The sequence below is a fragment of the Anser brachyrhynchus genome (genome assembly GCF_964034855.1).
Source record: "Anser brachyrhynchus genome assembly, chromosome: 5".
Taxonomy (NCBI): Eukaryota; Metazoa; Chordata; class Aves; order Anseriformes; family Anatidae; genus Anser; species Anser brachyrhynchus.
The window spans coordinates 42,262,054-42,279,260 of NC_137699.1; the positions used below are offsets into that span (position 1 = coordinate 42,262,054).

At 56.4% G+C, this 17,207-nt stretch overlaps 1 protein-coding gene across 4 annotated transcripts; it reads left to right on the forward strand.

Annotated features, from left to right (window-relative positions):
• Positions 1–1,544: 1,544 nt before the first annotated feature.
• On the forward strand, positions 1,545–17,188 carry JDP2 (Jun dimerization protein 2). Of its 4 annotated transcripts, none has more exons than XM_080595569.1 (4): positions 1,545–1,599; positions 11,748–12,005; positions 15,352–15,456; positions 16,036–17,188. In XM_080595569.1, the coding sequence occupies exons 2-4, from the start codon at positions 11,805–11,807 to the stop codon at positions 16,219–16,221; spliced, it is 492 nt and encodes a 163-aa protein (XP_080451695.1). In that variant the 5' UTR covers positions 1,545–1,599; positions 11,748–11,804; the 3' UTR covers positions 16,222–17,188. The 4 variants fall into 4 exon arrangements, with proteins under 4 accessions (XP_080451695.1, XP_080451698.1, XP_080451697.1 ...); XM_080595572.1 differs by having other exon boundaries at positions 1,549–1,599; positions 11,755–12,005; XM_080595571.1 differs by having other exon boundaries at positions 1,590–1,751; positions 11,782–12,005.
• The last annotated feature ends 19 nt before the right edge of the window (positions 17,189–17,207 follow it).

Below are 17,207 nucleotides of genomic sequence, written 5' to 3' on the forward strand. Positions count from 1 at the left end.
TTCCCTCTCCTTCCCCTTGGGATGCAGCAGTTGCAGGGGAGCTGCTGTGGTCTGCCCTGAAGGCAGCTGCGTGTGAATTGCTGGAGAGAGATTGTTTGTCAACCACACTGGGCTCCTTCCAGCTCAAGGCACTGCAAAAATCTGTCCTATCTGATATAGGAAGGGGAAGGAATGCGTATGGGAAAAATACATTCCTGCGTGCACGTCGCCCTCCCCCCTGGGATGAGGTGCCAAGATTAATGAAACGTTGGGGTTGGATGCAAAGGTGTGCAGAAAGTGTTCTGCCTCTCTGGAAACAAAAAGATAAAAGGCTACCAGCACGAGGAGAGTGGGGAGGAAGGCACACGTGCGGTGTCCTGCAGAACCAGGCTGTGTCCTGGGGGAAAGCTTGGGCAAGGAACATCCCATGTGGAACACGGTGGCTCTGGTGCCCTGTTCCTGCTCAGACAGAGGTGGGGAGAGCGGGGCCGCACGGGTGGTGGGAGCCTGCGGGTGATGAACAGCATGAACTGCCAGCGGTGAAAAGAAATGGACTCCGTGAACGCTGGAAAGAAACAATGGCTGGCGAGCCAGGAGGAGGAAAACGAGGTGGGGTGGATGGTGGGAAGGACGGGGCAAGGAGCTGGCAGGAGTGCCCAGCTCTGTCAGACTCCTCGGTCTGCAACGACCTGCGCGTGGGGCCCGCAGGCGCACAAGAGGCGTCCGAGGAGTTTGCTCGCTGTGGCTCACCCCCTTTGGGGGACACCTCCCATCGCTTCCCCCCTTTACTTTGTGCGCGGACTCGTGGGGGCTCGGCGGGGCAGCTTCCCCAGCTGCTGCCCTGTTTCTCCTTCCCAGAGGAAAAGGCGTTTTGTCCTGGAGCGGAGCTGCTGTGGCAGCAGCGGCGGCGGCGGCGCATCCAGTACCTGCAGCAGGTCCTGCGCGGCCCTGCAGAGCTGCGCTTCCACAACACTTTGGCAGGCGGGAAGGGGCCGATGTTAAGAGGAAAAGAGGAAGGAAACGATTCAAATCCATGCAAATAAGTTATCAGGAAGCCCGCAGTCTTCACCTGCCATCTCAGTGCTAGGGCACGAGGCCGGGGAGGTGCCTCGGGCAACGTCCCCCCGGGACACCCCAGCGACAAGACGGGAAGGAGCCCAAAGCAGCTGGGCGGGGGCTCCCCGAACCCCTCAGTTTCCTCTCCCCCAGCTTCATCCCGGTGAGGGGCCGGTGGGTGCAGGGCCGGCAGCCCTGGGCTTCACCGCTGTGACCGGGCAGGGGGGAGAGAGAGGCCGCTGGGGGGCCGCCAGGGCCGCCCTTGCTGTCCTCCGCCTCCCCGGCCGGGCACTGCGGGGTGCCGGGGGGGGGTGTGCCGGTGCCGGTGCCGGTGCCGGTGCCGGTGCCGGTGCCACCCCACCTCGGCGCTCCCCGCCCCGCGGCCCCGCTCGCCCGCCCGCCCTCCCTGACGTGTGGCGCTGGCAGCCCGGCCGGTTCCGCATTCCCGACCCCTCCCCGCAGCCCAGGGGCCGCTATATAACCGGGGCTGATGCAACCCACCCCGCCGCCCGCCACAGCCCGCGGGAGGCGCGCACCGGGGCGGCGGGGGGCCGAGGCGCCCCGGCGGGGACCGGGACCGGGACCGGCGGGAGGCGGCCGGGGCAGCGGAGCCGAGCCGAGCCGAGCCGGGCGGCGGCGGGGCTGAGCCCGCAGCCCGCTGCCGGCCCCTGCGGCCGGGCCCCGCGGGCACCCCGGCGGCCCGCTCCCCGTGCACGGTGGGTGCGGGCGCGGCGGGGCCGGCGGTGGGCGGGGGGGAGGAGGCCGGGAACAGGCGGCCGGGGTCGCCGCGGTGGGCTGGGGGGTGCGGGGATAGGGCCCCGGGGAGCGGATCGGAGCCCCCCGGTCCTTCTGGGGGTGCGGGGGGGGTTGCGGGGAGGGGCGGCCGAGCCGCGCTCCACCTGTCCGCGGGGTGCGCAGGTGGGGGGCTGCGGGGCTCCCTGCTCCCCGTGCCGGGGGTCTGGGGTGCGTGCGGGGTGCCGGGAGGAGAGGGGCCCCCGGGACCCCCCGCCGCCCCGTGCCGAGCCCGCAGGGGCAGCCAGGCGTGGGGCCGAGTGGAAGTTGCATTCTTCTGCACGGGCTGCTCCGGGAGGCACTTTGCTTTTTTTTTTTCTTTTTTTTTTTTTTTTTTTTCCATGGTAGGGAAATAGGTTTGAGAGCAAACTGGGGGAAAGGGAGAAATACCAAGAGAGCAAGAGCCACATTATGTTTCCATTTTCCTTTAATGAAGGCCCTGTGGAGGTGTATTTGAAAACACAGGGTCTCCTATGCCTTCAAGGAGGGTGAGAACACTGCGCTGGCTGCTTCCAGGGCCATATGCAGCGTATGGTGGCCAATGAAACGGGGCCTGGCTCGTTCTGTTGCTTGTCTTGGCAGCCTGCTGCATGGCTTGTATTACCAGCCCTGGAACACAACCACTGCCAAACTGTGTGTGTGTGCGCGTGTGTTTGGACTCCGAGAGCTCAGCAGAAACAAATGCTTCAGCAGCTCGGAGCAGGATTTTTTAGCTGGTTTCAGGAGAACTCGCATGAAAACCTCTATCTGGAGGCCGGTGCCGGAGCCCGCGCTGGGAATTTGGCGGTTACCGCTTTCACGGGGACATCTGGGAATGCCAATTGTTGGAGTTCACATCCTCAGGATGACTCCTGGTGATTCAAAAAGGGAAGGAAAGAAGCCTGCCCATCTGGGGGACGAGTGGGTGGGTGCGGGAGCTGCCGTCGGAGCCGTCCCTGTGTCAGGCGGAGATTGGCTGCTGTGCTCCTCGGGTCTCTGCCATTTCTCGGGGCGGCCGGAGCTCACGGCAGGTTGCTGCTCCCTCTGCCCACTGCGGCTGCTTCTCCCTCCTCGTTACAGCTGAGCACTTCCCTCCTTACAGGATGCCAAGGTCTCTGCTGTGGCCCTGGCCGAGGAGGAGTAGATATCCCCTCCACCTCAGCAGCGTGCCCAGCTGGGCTGTGCGAGAGCGGGCAGCGCCGAGCATCTGCCGTGCGCTCTCCTTCCCCGTGCTGGCGTTTGCTACTTCATCTGCTCTGCCTGGTCAGGTAGTGGGCAGCACGCAGTGTCTTGAGAGCCTGAAGCTGCCCAGAAACTCTTTTCACTGCGGTGGGCCGTGCCCCGTTGACCTGGCCCCAGCTCCCCCAAGAACAAGCCGTGGTGTGTGGCAGCCTGCACGTGTCCCGCAGTGCCTGTGCCGCAAGGAGCGGGCACGGCAAGCCTGGTGCCATCTGCCTTTGGCTGCTGGCATGGGTTTCTCCATTGCATGGACTGCCCAGAGCGTCAGTCCAAACCCTGCAGGCTATTTAGCATGCAGCCTGGGAGCTGAAGGTCTGTATGGGCCTCTCAGCTGAGCGGGGCTGCTGCAAGCTAGCCAGAGCTGGTCTTTATATGGTTTAGAGGTCTTTGTGGATGACCCTGGCATTCAGGGCACAATTCTGAGGAGTTTTTAGGGGGGTCTCTCATCTCTGAGGCCACCCTTGCCCCTGAGGTTGGAGCTCTGTGCCAGGGGAGGGCTGTCTTCTTGAAGAAGATTCCAGCCCTGACCACATGCGGCCGTGGAAGGTCCTGGGGGATTTTAACAAGTCAGTTGTTAACCTCAGTGCCTGAGCTGCAGCCTAGCTCAGATCAGCACATTCCCTCCTCCCCAAGTCCATCTGAACTGCTGTGGGCAGGAATAGGGTCGCTGCTACCTTCCTGTTCGGTGCTGCCGTCCGGTGAGTGGTGCAGCGTTATTAAATGTCTGCCACGCTCCATGCCAAAGCCGTAATTAACGGCAATCTCTTAATGCAGTAGCTGCGAGGAGCCTTGGCTATGCTGGGTGCTGTACAGACCCCTGCTGTTACAGGTTGCTTGAAGGTGCTGCGTTGCAGTGCTAGGGGTAGTGTGGTGCTAAACTGGAGCTTTTTGCTGCCCTGCGAAGGCACGGGGGAAAATGCTGGGGGAAGGAGGAGGACTGTGAGCTGACTGCTTTGCTGATGGCAAAGAGGGGGTTATTTCTAAAGTTGAGGACTGATTTCTTGCCTTCTCGTAATGGCAATAAGAATCCAAAGCAGCAGACAGGCAGGTGTGTGGTGGCGCCACTCAGCTGGCGGGGGCTGCACGTGTGCCCCGGGGAGGCTGCCTGCTGTGGGCTGCCCCTTGGGTGCAGCGTCAGGAGCTGGGTGCCTCCCTGGTGGAGGAGAGGAGGGAAGCAGCAGGGCTCTCCGCGTTCCTGCGCTCAGAGTGCTCCTCGCAGCCTTCTCGCTGTGAGCGGCTCGGGCGTTCTTCCTGCCATCTGTGTGAAACCAGACATCCAGGGCTGAGCCAGGCTGCTCCCACTCAAGAAATCAGTCTAGACTTCCATCTCCTGAGGATCTCCTCCTCCAGAGCTCCTTCCTCTCTTCAGCATCGTGGCCCTGCAGCCCTCTTGGTGGAGCTCAGGGACCTGGGCCGGGACACTATGTGGAAGGGTGCTCACAAACCTGGCAGCTCTTTGTCCACCGCGTTGCCCGTGGGAGAGAAGGGACAGGAGGGGCAGCTGGGGGTGGCTGTGGGAAGGGCTCTTCTTTGCCCTTGGTTGCAGGAGCTGGCTGCAAACCTCATGGGATGGAAGTGGAGTGGCAGTAAGTGAGGCCCCGTGGTGTCTGCCATGCAGAGGTGGCACGCGGCAGCTCAGCACACCTGGTAAGCCACGCGGTGAGACCTTAAACTGGTCTTTAGACAAGGGGCAACCTCCCCAAATGCCATGTAGCACTAAGCAGTACTGCGTCCTTGCTGAAGGAGGGGCATGCACAGTTTAATCCCAGTGGGTGTCACTACAGCGCCTCAGTGCACTGCAGGTGTTGGGCTGCGCGCCCACGGGTTCAGCAGATGAATGAATAAATGCACAGCGCATGTTAAAGTCCATGTTTGCCAGCGCTGCTGCACGGGTATCTGAAGGACGGGTTACAACCAAAGGGCTCGGCTGTTGCTGTGTTTTGATGGTTGGCAAATAACTTTGATACTGATCGGCGTGGCCTTTGGCACTGGAAGTAACTGCTCTTAAAAATACAGAGCAGAAGAAGCTGGATAGGTTACAGAGTGACCTGCTGTAAGGAGCTACTTCCAACTAGGTGCATCTGGCGTTTAGAGCTGGTGGCTGCTGCCTGGGAATGGGAGCATATCACATTTTAGAAAACGGGGGAAAAAAAAGTTATTGCATGTTCAGGTACTTTTGGCACTGGGCATACGAGGTGTGGCTTTCTGCCTTCAGCGTGGTGGTGTTAACACAGCGTTCGTGGGGTGCTGAACCTTGACGTGGAATAATGTTTGTGGGCTCCACTGACCCGCAGCCCCCTGCAGCCCCCTAGCCAGAAAAGTCCAGATGGGGAGAAAGCAAGTGGCTCCGTGCTTCAGAAAACAAGTGATAGCCAATTGCCCTGTCTTTGTTTAGAAAGTTACATTCTTGAGGCATGAGAAGTCGGGCATGTCAGGAAAGGGCTTTCATATAAATCATCCTTCTGCCAATGAGAAGGAACTGGAAAGATGCGGTGTAGAGCATACAGACTGAGCAAACCTGATAGCCAGGAGCTAAAAACAAAAGTAAAAAAGGATGGTTAAGCTGTAATAAATTCTAAGGGACCAAAATTAGCTTCTCATGGATGGCAGTGTTACTTCTGATCTCCAAAGCAGAATTCTTGCTTGTTGGCCATGAACAGATGATGGGCTGACTTAGAGCCCAGGGCTCCAGGACTGCACGAACAAATGGCAACAGTATGCTAAGTGCTAACGTACTGATGAAGAGATCAAAGATAGCTTCGTACGGTAGGTTGCAGGCTTTGGCAGCGCTCCGATGCGTGGCAGCTGACAAGTAATGGCAGGCACCCAGGTCGGGCCTGGTGTGGCAGAACAACAGGCAGGCAGGGCCTTGGTTCTGCAGGCAGCGTGGAGAAGGGCTGCCGGGACAGACTGCCTTATGCCACTGCTTGTTAGCCTGGAAAAAAAGAGAGACAGGCGGATATTTACAGTAGCAAACCCCCCTGGCTGGCAATAGGTGCCAGACGGTCTCTCTGAGCATCAGAAGGGTGCTGGGGTCAACCACTGCAGATGTCAGAGCGTGTGACAGAGCTTGTGCTGGAAGAAACCGTGATTTATAGCCAGCACTTTAACCAGAAACTGAAAATAAGGTTGTAAACAGCTCCCACTCTCACCAAGGAAGCTGGCAGCACAGATAAGGCAGCAATGGCAATTTAAAGTGAAGTGAAGGGTGTCTGTCAGAAGCTGCTTTGAGATGTTGTGGTCTTCGCTGTAGGATGGTGCTGTTGACAAAGCAGCAACTGCATCTGGCTTATAAAGAAGCAAACGGCGCACTGGGCTAAGTGAGGATGCAGAGGATGCTCCTGGGGGAATAGCAGGTACAAACTAAGGGAGCTTCTGCACAGGGAAATGAATGTGTGACTTCAGCACAGGTAGGCATTCCTGTGCTGGTTTTAGTCTGTGGGTAAGAATAGCACTGAAGAGGTGGCAGGAGGGGCATGAATATAGGCTAGCAACCAGAATACAAGCCCCCAGGGACCCTGGGCTACGTGGATTATGCCTACGCACGTTAGATTTATGCAGTAACTGCTGCGCAAACATCAGCTACCTCAGAAAAAGGAAAAAAAACAACAATGAACTCAGAGTCCCCAGAAAAAGCAACAGCAAAGTCAGTATGGAAAACAAAGCAACAACAACAACAAAACCACGAGGAAATAAAGACAAAGTGTAAGAAAAAGAACAGGAGCATATGCAGGGACAGCGAAGCTGAGCAAATGTGTGGGTCAGTAACAGCTCAGTAAAGCTTCTTCCCACTAGGCAGCTGGCTCTGGAAAAGAGCAGACCCCAGCAACAGGAGAAAAACAAGGAGTACTCCATGCTGTCTTTGATAAAACATTAAGTGAGCCAGTGTCACAGACCATTGACCATAAAGACGTGGTTGGGGGACAAAGGACAGAACCACTCGTCACTGCTGTGAAAGATGCAGCAAAAAGGTGAGAAAAGGAAGCCGTACTGTTGTCAGCTTTTTGGAGATGAGACTGCAGATAAAATAACTGAGCTTGCCAGCAGACTGCAGGTCTGAGACCTGCAGTTCCAGAGCGAGGATGCAAAAGTGACTGCAATAATTAGGAGGGTTTACAGACATTTTGGCAAAAGGTCAAGTCTTGTGTTCCAGTGCTTACCCAGAACAAGGGGAGGGTAGGAGCAAAGCTGAAGAAGTACAAACTGGGTTTTGACCCGTGAAATCACGTGTTGACCAGACTTTTGCTGTAAGGTTAGTTGCTGAAGAGAGCATTGAATGACACAAGCTGTGCATCGCTGAGCTGAAGTTTTAAGAAAGCCTCCTCTGTCTCATAATTCACTGTGGAGCATCTTGAGATGTTGTGGCACAAAATGATGAATAGCGTCAGTGCAGAACGCACAGCTACAGGGAATGTAAACTGGAGCAGCTGGCGTCATGCAGATACCAGTGTCAGATGGAAGACTACACATTCTCTTTCCCCTTACTGCTTTGCTTTGCTGTTGGCTTCATTATGTGAAGAAGCATAGCTGATACAATGCAGGGATTGTGTGGTTCTGCAGTAGGACACCGGAAAGCTAGGTTTTACTGAAGATGCAACTTCTTTCAGCTCATGTAAGGAGTCACTGAAAGACTGCCTGGCGCTGAAGAGGAAAAAAAAAGTTTGTGTTAATAACCAGCTATGAAAAGAACAAATCTAATAAGAATTCTAGCTAAAGCATGGTGTTAGAAAGCGAAGGAATCAGAGGTGAGTTGGTTCCCGTTCCTTAGAAATAACAAACACTGCAAGGGAATATCCAGGGAGGAATTACAAATTGGCAATGCACCAGCTGTATTCACCACTTCCAGCAAGATCTGGCTATTGAAAAGCTGCAACTTAAAGGTCAAACTCAGATCTTGCACCTCAAAGTTATTTCTGCCCTAATGTGCAAATGTGGTAGAAATATGCTGGAGCTCTAGGCAGGCATGTTGGTGTCTTCCAGAGTAATGGCCTCAGGAATAAGGCTAAATATTAAATAAAGTGACATACTTTGGCATTTTTAACATGATCAAAGTACAATTTCTTACCTGTAGTGTTATGCAGGAAAGCAGGTGAAAGTATTTGGGTCTTGGGTACCTGGGAACAGAAGTAGTTGGACATGAGAGTCCCTGTGATCGGCAGTGATGGTGCCTGCAGCTGTGGCGCTTCAGGGACTGGGCTGGATTAATGCTCCCTGCACCCTGCTCTGAGAGGGGTGGCATCTCTCCTCATTCCCTTGTTCTTGCGGTTACAGCTCTGCTGGAAATGGTTTACATTCCCCTCCAAGGTCTAACAACTTGACTCTTGGCAGTTCTCAGTGTGCTCCTGAGCTTCCTGACCCCTGAGCAGGACCTCATTTGGAGGAGCCTTCCTTCTCGCCTAATTCTCAGCTCGTCCTAATGTGCAGGCTCACCTTCTTCCAGGTGGCTCCTCGTGCTTTGGTTTGAACTGCTTTAGATTTAGTTTAAGATGATGCATGTGTGATGTGGGCTTGCCCATGCAGTAACTGGGCTCAGGATAAGTTTATAGAGCAAAATAGGTACTGGGACAGCTCCTTCACTCAGGCTCCTTCAAGGCACATTAAGCCACCAGACCAAAGATGCAGAGCGAAAAGGTGGATGAGATAAAGCACAACGTTTTCTCAAATCCTTGGCAAGCTTTCCCTGGGTAGCTACTCAGAGCTGGAGTGCAGGGTGGCACTCAGTGGTCAGGTAGTCCCATAGCCTGGAGGAAAAAAAAATTCTTTTCCCTCCTTATTTCATAAATTATATTGACCATGAATTCTCTGTAGCTGAGTACCTGGACTGTCCAGCCCGGCACATAGGTACAGTTGCTGTCGTGATGTAAAACAGTGAGTTAAAACCAGGTTCCCCAAATCAAAAATGAATTTAAGCATCCAGCAGTGGGCTTGAGTCAGGTCCCAGCCTGAACCATACGAAAGGGTGGGCCAAGGCCCCAAATTAGTGTGTGCCAGTGCAGCTCACAGTATTTGCAGGAAGGAGGCTTCAGGGTGTTCGTATACCTCTGCCACGGAGTCCTAGTGTTTCATTATGCCCCGGCTGTTCAAGCTTGGGGTGGATGTCCATGGGGCTGCTGCTGGGGGTGTGCAGGAGCTGGCCCCGGCTGCGGTGCTTTCAGCGGGCCTCTTCCCAGTGCCACCGTGTGTCACCTCACTGGTGGTGGCTGGGAATGGGCTCGTGATGCAGTGCATGCAGTTATCCCCACACGGCAGTGTGAGATAACTCCGCTGCTCTATCCTGTGGCAATGTGTCCGGGGAAGGTCCCCTCCCCTTTGCCGTGCCACCTCACTGGCCTGTGGGGTGGGACAGTTTCTAAGGAAGATGGTAGGGATTTAGGCAATACCTGCTTGTGTTTTCCGAACTGGAGCACAGACTAGGGCAGGACGGTGCCTGGTTTCTGGGTATCTTTGCTGTGTAAGGCCTGGACGGCAGGGAAGGGAGGTGGCTGCAGCCTCAGAGCACTGCTGGCACCATGCAGCGCAACCTCCGCAACGTGGAGCTACAGCTGTCCGCTTTGGGGATTGCTCTGGGAGAATAAACGCTTTGCATGGTTTTAGTGCTCTGCAATCTCACTGAGTTGACGTGTGGTCTCTTCTGAGGTCAAGTGTCACTACCAAATTTTTTCCCTTTTATCGTCAGACGGGCAGGAGTCCATTTCATCAGGTAGCATCACTTCCCTTCAGAAGTTACTCATCTCTCCTGTCTTTGCTCCTTTTCAGGCTGCTATGTCCTTGTGCAGGTCATCTCCCCCCAGCCCAGCATCCTCCCCCTGCATACCAGCGCTGTGAGCTCTGGCTTGCCCTCCCCTTTCTCGTCTCTCCTCCTGAAAGATGACCGCAGCAGAGGGCTTGCTTCCTGCTCGCTGCATGTCACTGCCTCTGTACGGTCATGGTGGTGCTGCATTTGCTTTCCACGCTCTTTCTCAAGTCCTGCTGGTTACCACTGCTGTCTGCCGAGCACACTCTGCCTTGGGACAGCTCACACTGACACCTGGGTCTCGGTGGCAGGTTAGAGTGTATGGCAGCTCACGGCATATTGCAGCTTGTAGGTGCTCCCTGATGCAAATCCCTTGGTCTGTCACATCAGGACGGCTTGCACAGCACTCGTGCTGGGAGCTGTGGAAGCTTTTGTTTGCCTCTCTGGTCTGGACTAACCTGTATGATTGGCTTTCCTTCCCCCTCACTGCTCATCTCCTGTTCCCTGACATTAACTAACACATCAAATAATCTCCTGGGCAGAGAGACATGCCAGTGCCAAGAAGTCCTTAGCTTCTCTGCTTGTCATGGTTAAGACTTTGACTTGCACTTGGTGACCCTGCGTGAGCAGGGGGTTGGACTAGGTGACCTCTAGAGGTCCCTGTGCGACTCAGTGATCCGTCACTCCTATCCCACGCTCGGCTCCGCGCACGTTCGCAGTCTGGTGGTGACAGATCTGTCACCTGGGATGGCTAGTACTGGGCAGCCGTGGCAGCTGGCTTGTTAACGTCTGTGTGCCTGCACTTAGCACAGCCGTACCGCCTGGACCAAAAATCTGCAACACCCCTTGCCCTGTCTCTCAGCGTGAGAGAGTGGATGCTTGGGAAGGAGCAGGGCGAGCACACGTTACCCCTCACCTCATGCGTCTCCTGGCTCCGGCAGCGGGTGCTGCCAGCTTGCAGCCCCTCTCCCCCTTTGGGGTGCCTCCTGACACGGGTTGGGATGGGCTGGCCGCCCCCAGGCTCCCCGTGGGTGCTGGGACCGGTCCGGCTGGGCAGAGCGGCGCAGCGACGTGTGGTTGTGTTCGGGGCGGGGGGATGGTGGCTGCGTGGACAGAAGGTGACTCCGCGTGTTGTAACTGGGTCGCTAGAGAGTGTCCCAGGGCTGTTACGCAAGCAGAGACGTGCTTATGTGGTAGCCGACAGCCACCTGCTCCCTCTGCTTTTTGGCTGATAGGACAGCGCCAGCTCTACAGGCTTCTCAGTTTAGGTCTAACTTTATTTCTGTATCTCTTAGCCAGTTGTTCTGCACGTTTCCTGGTAACTCCCTTTCTTCTGCCTATAAGCGACTTGCCAAAGCTTGTCCCAATCTTATTCTCTCTCAAGCTCCAATTTTTTTTTTCTCTCCTGATAGCAGAAGCCTTTTGCACGTTGCTCCGCTTCCCCTCCCCTCCAGCCTTTGTTTCCTCGTGTTTGTGCTGGGAGATGTTTGTTCAGTGGCAGGTTTCTCCCTCAGCAGCTTTTCATTGTTTTATCCTCAGTCCCCGTGTGCTGCGCCCCGACCCCGGTCAGCAGGCTCAGCCTGCCCAGCAGGCAGCCAGCCTGAGGCACGGTGCGGCCCTCACAATGCTGTTTTCTTCTCGTCCTAATACCTACGCGTTAATCAAAACTCAGTAAGAGCAAACCTTGATCTTCGGCACTCCAGAGAAAGGTGTGCCAAGACCAACAGCCCGTGGGACCACATCGCTGTTGATCCTGTCAGTCCCTGTACCGAGCTCCTGTTTCTCTGGTGCTGTGCCGCTCAGGTCTCTTCTTCTTCCTGACCTACAGGCCAGTGGATCCCAGCAGGATTTGTGTATTTTGGTTTCTGCCACCCAACTTCTGCTCAGTCCTTGCCTTTGCCATCCCTGGGGGAGAGCGGCAGCTTTACCTGGGCCTGTGGAGTCGGCTGGCTTTGTGCCACGTTGCGAGCGGGCAGTAACGGGCCGTGTCTCTCTCTCTGCAGCCCGCGGAGCCGTGTCCCCTGCTATGATGCCAGGGCAGATCCCCGACCCGTCGCTGACGGCCGGCGCGCTGCCTGGGCTCGGCCCCTTGACGGGACTGCCTGGCACCGCCCTGACCGCCGAGGAGCTGAAGTACGCCGACATCCGCAACATCGGGGCCATGATCTCGCCGCTCCACTTCCTGGAGGTGAAGCTTGGGAAGAGGCCCCAGCCCGTGAAAAGTGAGGTGAGTCTGGGGGCTGCTGGCTGCGGGCGGCCCCGCTGGTGGCGCAGGGGCTGTTCCCTACCGCTGCCCAGGTCGCTCTGTGCCCGGGCGGCCTGCCAGCGAGGTCGGCAGCGTGGTTAACCAGCGTGTCACGCTGCCTGCTGGCGGCTGCACTGCTGGCTGCCTCCTCCCTGTCCCTGCCACATTGTCCCAGACGTGACCGGTCCCTCACAGCTTTTGGCAGCCGGCTAAACTCGAGCCCCCTTTGAGGAGCTGGGTCTGGCACAGCCGCTGCTCGGGGCCTCGGCTTCGTCTCGGGGCTCCTGGCGAGGGGATGGTGGGCGGCTGCTGCTCGGTCCCACGGGCTGTCACGTCACGATTGTGTTACAGGGGCTTGGGAGACACTTGCACGGCGTTTTCCTTGTGTGCTTGCCTCATGTTTTGGCTGGCTCCTTGAACCTTGCTGTACTGGTGCTGTTTGCGTCAAGCAGTGCCAGCAAACGGAGCTGGAAGTCCATCAATGTGAGGCCCCAAAGTGGTGAGAGTGGTGGCTTCTGTCAGAAGGACTGTTCGGTGAACAACCCTACTGAACCGTCCTCTTGCTCCTGCTGGAGAATTCTTCAGACAGCGCCGTGTGAGGATGGCGCGTTGTGCGTTGTCAGGGGTGTCAGTGCAGAGGTGCTGGCTGTGTGAGAGGCTGTCTGTGGTGAGCTGTGAGCTGAAGCAGATGAAGCAGCAGCTCCAGGGAGCTCTGAATGAGTGCTGACACTTGGTTTCAACCAAATCTTATGGTAAATGCTCAGCAGCATCCAGGCCCACCCATGGGGAGGGTTCCTGATCCTTTACACCCACCCCTTGTGGTGGACTCCTGCTGGGAGAACCGCTGTGGTCAAGCCCCTCAGGCACCTTTCAGTGAAGCCCTGTGTCCAGTGGTGTCCTGCCAGCTCACACCGTGCTGGGGGCCGGCTGGAGCCCACCTGGGAAGGGGCTTGGCAGCTCCATAACGATGGAGCTGGGAACTGGGAGCTGTGGGAAGCCAGCAGAAGACCTGGGAGGTGCTGAAGGCATTGGTCCCTCCATGGGCAAAGCAGTTATGAGTTGGTATCTAAAGCCAAATGTGGTCCCAAGCTCCTGGTCTGCTACTTCTGTAGCAGCTTGATCTGCAGATTCCAGGGAAATGTGGAGGAAAGACGAGGGGAACCCCACCAGCAGCCCCCAGATGGCTGCCTCCCCTGCAGCCTCTTCCTCCCTTGCACGGCCTGTGGAGCCAAGGAGTTGAGGATGGCAAATGGAGCTGCCTCTGGCATGGGCTTTGCAGCAAAAGCCTGGGAGAGCTGAAGCAGTAGCTGCTTATTCCGTGAGTAGCCAAGAAGCAACCCACGCGTAATTTTGCAATGCAGCCTGCAGCTGCTTTCCTCTTGCAGGGAGATGGAGCCTGAGGAGGCTGGGCGCTGGCGTGCCATGTGTTGTGCAGAGCCGGGGAACAGGCAGCTTTTCCCCTGGCACAGGGGTATTTGTCCATGGCAGCGCACACAAAGCCCACGTAGCGGGTGGTGGAGGCACTGTTACCATCCCTCGTGCCTGTAACAGAGCCGAGTCCTAACCCCCAGCACCAGGGCCATGTCACCTTTCTGAACTGAAACAGAGGCAGAAAGGAGATAAGCTGCTTTCCTGAAGTGGCAGGAGCTGTAGGACAACAAAAAGCAGAGCCAAGAGTTCAGGCTGCTGCTATCTGTGCTGAGCCACTCTCCCTGAGCACCTGTAGGCACCATCTAAAGGGCATGGCCCTTCCCTGGCCCTCTGTGGGTGTAGGGGAAGCTGAAGGGGACAGGGAAGGGACGCTTATTCTTTGACCCCAACTGAGAAGAGCAACTAAGCATGGCAATGTGTCGGGCAGTTCACAGGGAGACAGTGAGGCTGGTGCTGTCGCTGTTCTTCCGGGAAAAGGCAGCAGAGCACAGAGTTAGAGCCTGCTTGGTCACTTCTGCAAATGCCCACCACATCTGCATTGTGTGCATGTAGTGAGAGCTGGCAGCTGGTGGGACATGGGGCTGTCGGTGCAGATCCCATCCTGGTTCTGCTAAGTATAGAGCTGCTGTGGCAGAGGGATGGTTGCAGCCTGGCACTGTGGGAAGTCTGCGTAGCTTGTGCTGCCTTTGCTTGATATTTTACTCCCATTTAAAATCACAAATTTGGTATAATGCTTGGGAAATAACATAGAGAAGATGCAAAAGCTGTTAGTGCTATAAAACTTGGACATTGTCCTCCAAATACTAGACATACAGCTTACTTAACTCTGCCCAGTCAACGTTTCATTCTGTCCTTGCACATCACGTTGGGATGTTTTGATTAGAGGAATTTTGGTTCTGTAAATGGTAGCAGCTTGTGCAATTTGCTGTGGGTGGTGGCACCTGTGGCCTTCGTTTCCTGCAGGCACCACTGATGTATCTATGTCTAGGATACTCAGGTGGTCCCCACGCCCACCACCACTTCGTGCCCGTGGTGCTGGAGATCTCTTGGCTCCTTATGAGGTCCCTAAGCCCAGGTGTGAGAGCAGCGAGGCTGATCAGATGGTGTGTGCTGCGAGGGGCTTGTCTGGGAGATACGTCCCTCAACCACGCTGGCCTGGGGAAGTACGAAGGGAAGGATGTGGCCGCCTTGGCAGGCTGGAGTTGCCCTTGAAGAAGGTGCAAGTAGACTGTGGAAGTGATCATAAAGTAAATGTTGCTGCCACTGTATTTGAAAAGATGTATGCTGTCAGCTGATAGGAATAAGGCAGTTCAGTCTGACATCTCAATCACCAGAGTCCCAGGCCAGATGTTCATGGTTATTGTTTGTGGGTCTTAAAGGCCCAAAGGGTCTTTTCTCCCACAGCTCTGCTGCAAGGTGTCACCTGGATACTGAGCTCGCAGGGCTTTCCAGCACTCACAGTTCTCTGGAGAAGGAACTGGTTTGGGTTCTCGGCTGTAAGCGTGCCACAGGCCACTTACACAGGCTTTGTAGTAAATATCCCTAAATACTTTGATTATGGGTTTCCAGCCCATAGGGCTTATTAGCCTGGTCTGTGCGGTTTGAATCAGATAGCAGAGAGCGACTGAGTCACGGCAAACAGCACCGGCACTGCTGTGTCCCGTGTCCTTATCGGAGATGCAGCACCTGTCCCCACCTTACTGGGGTGGCCCGGTGGCTTGGCCCCGGCGTTGAAGGCACATCAACGTTAGAGACTGTGGCAGCGATGTGTTTGGTTCCTTGTAAGGGTTAGACCACGTCACTGGTGACCACCGGTGAGGGCGGCAGTGGGGCTGCCAGGGGCTCCCAGCCTCCTCCACTTGATGGCTCTGACCTGGGCTTCTCCGTCTTGTTGCAGCTTGATGAGGAAGAGGAGAGGAGGAAAAGGCGCCGGGAGAAAAACAAGGTAGCAGCAGCGCGATGTCGTAACAAGAAGAAGGAGAGGACAGAGTTCCTGCAGCGGGTGGGTGCCCTGACCTGGAGGTGGGCTCTGGGCATGGGGAAAGAGGGCTCTGATAGTCTGCCATTCTGTGTGCTGGAGTAGGAGCACCCTTGGGAATGTGGCCCAGGACAGGGGCCTTTTGCCCAGATTCCTGGAGGTTTCCCCATTCAGAGGCCAGGTGCCCTCTGGCCGTGACCCCAAGGCAGAAGAACGCTCCCACCACCTTACTGCTTTTCTGTAAGGGCTGGGGGGATGCAGGCAAATGACACGGCTGGGACAAGGAGCCATTTCACAAAGGCAGCTCCTTGCTGACAGCAGGATGAACCTTTCAAAATTTAAAAAGGCAGGTTTGTTTCCTGGTGTCCTTCCAGCCCATGGAAAGCAGCCAGGCAGGGTGTTCGCTGTGGTGCAGCCCTAGGAGCTGGCTGCGGGTTGGGTAGGAACTGCCCGGAGGAACCTGGTATCTCAGCATGGCCTCAGGCTGCTCCTGTGCGGCAAGGGCTGAGGAGCAGCGCTGAGCAGAGGTGGCTTTTTGGACAAATATTTCTTGCATCTGTTCCATTGGAGCAGTCACATGCAGTTGTGTTTCTGCCCTGTTAGGAGTCTGAGCGTCTGGAGCTCATGAACGCGGAGCTGAAGGCCCAGATAGAAGAGCTGAAACAGGAGAGGCAGCAGCTGATCCTGATGCTGAACCGGCACCGTCCGACCTGCATCGTGCGGACGGACAGCATCAAGACACCCGAGAGCGAAGCCAACCCGCTGCTGGAGCAGCTAGAGAAGAAGTGAAGGTGGCACTGGGCCAGGAGGAGGAGACAGTGGCGCAGGGTCTTCCAGGGTCTCTAATGTATGTACTGTATGAAGAACTGTGCACCGAGGCCTGGTGCATCCAGGACCCAGTGGGCTTCCTTGGGAACTATGGACCAAACAAATTTGGGGGCAGAGAAGATTGGGAACCTGTCAACCGTCTACTCTGAGGCTGAACCCGGGAGCAGGGCTAGCAGCGCGGGCGAGGGCAACCTCTCTGTGATACCTCATCGCGGCCCTTCGGCCTGCTCGCGGCCCCGGGGACCCACGGCACGGCGGCATGTCCTGCGAGGAGGAGGAGAGGAGGAGGCACGGGAGGAGCTCCCGCTTCGCCTTCTCTCTTCCCCACAGCCCCTCAGCGTGTCCGTGGGGAGCGGGGCCTGCAGGCAGGAGGGACGGCGGCGGGACAGCGGAGCGGTGCCTGCAGCACTCCCGCCCCGCTGCGTGCCGGAGCCGTCCCCGGAGGCCGCCGCCGCTCCTGGCGCACACTCCGCACGGAAACCCCAACCGAAGAACCGCAAACACTTGACGCGGCCCCGTCTGGTGGGCAGGCCTGTCGGGGCTCGGTGGCGCAGGCGCCCCCCACAAGCACACTCTCAGTATAATGTTTACAGCCCAGCTGTCCGCGTCGGCCGTGCTTTTGAATGCACATTTTTACACTTTTTTTAAGATATTTTTTACAAAGTTTTTATACAGCGATCTCTATATGGATTTATATAATCACTAGATGTGATCCCATAGAAATGTATGTTATGATGGTCTGTTTGTTACAAATGCATATGCCACAGTTATCTCCATTGTGTTACTTGTCCGGCAGCGTCCGGCTCCTTCCCCCAGCATGCTGGGAAGGGGGTCCAGCAGCCCTCTGCAGTGGTGTCGCTGCCGTCTCCATCCATGTATGTCCTTCATAATACTCAGTTCTGTATCTCTCAGTAAATGTTACCTTTACATACGCTGTCCTCCTGTGC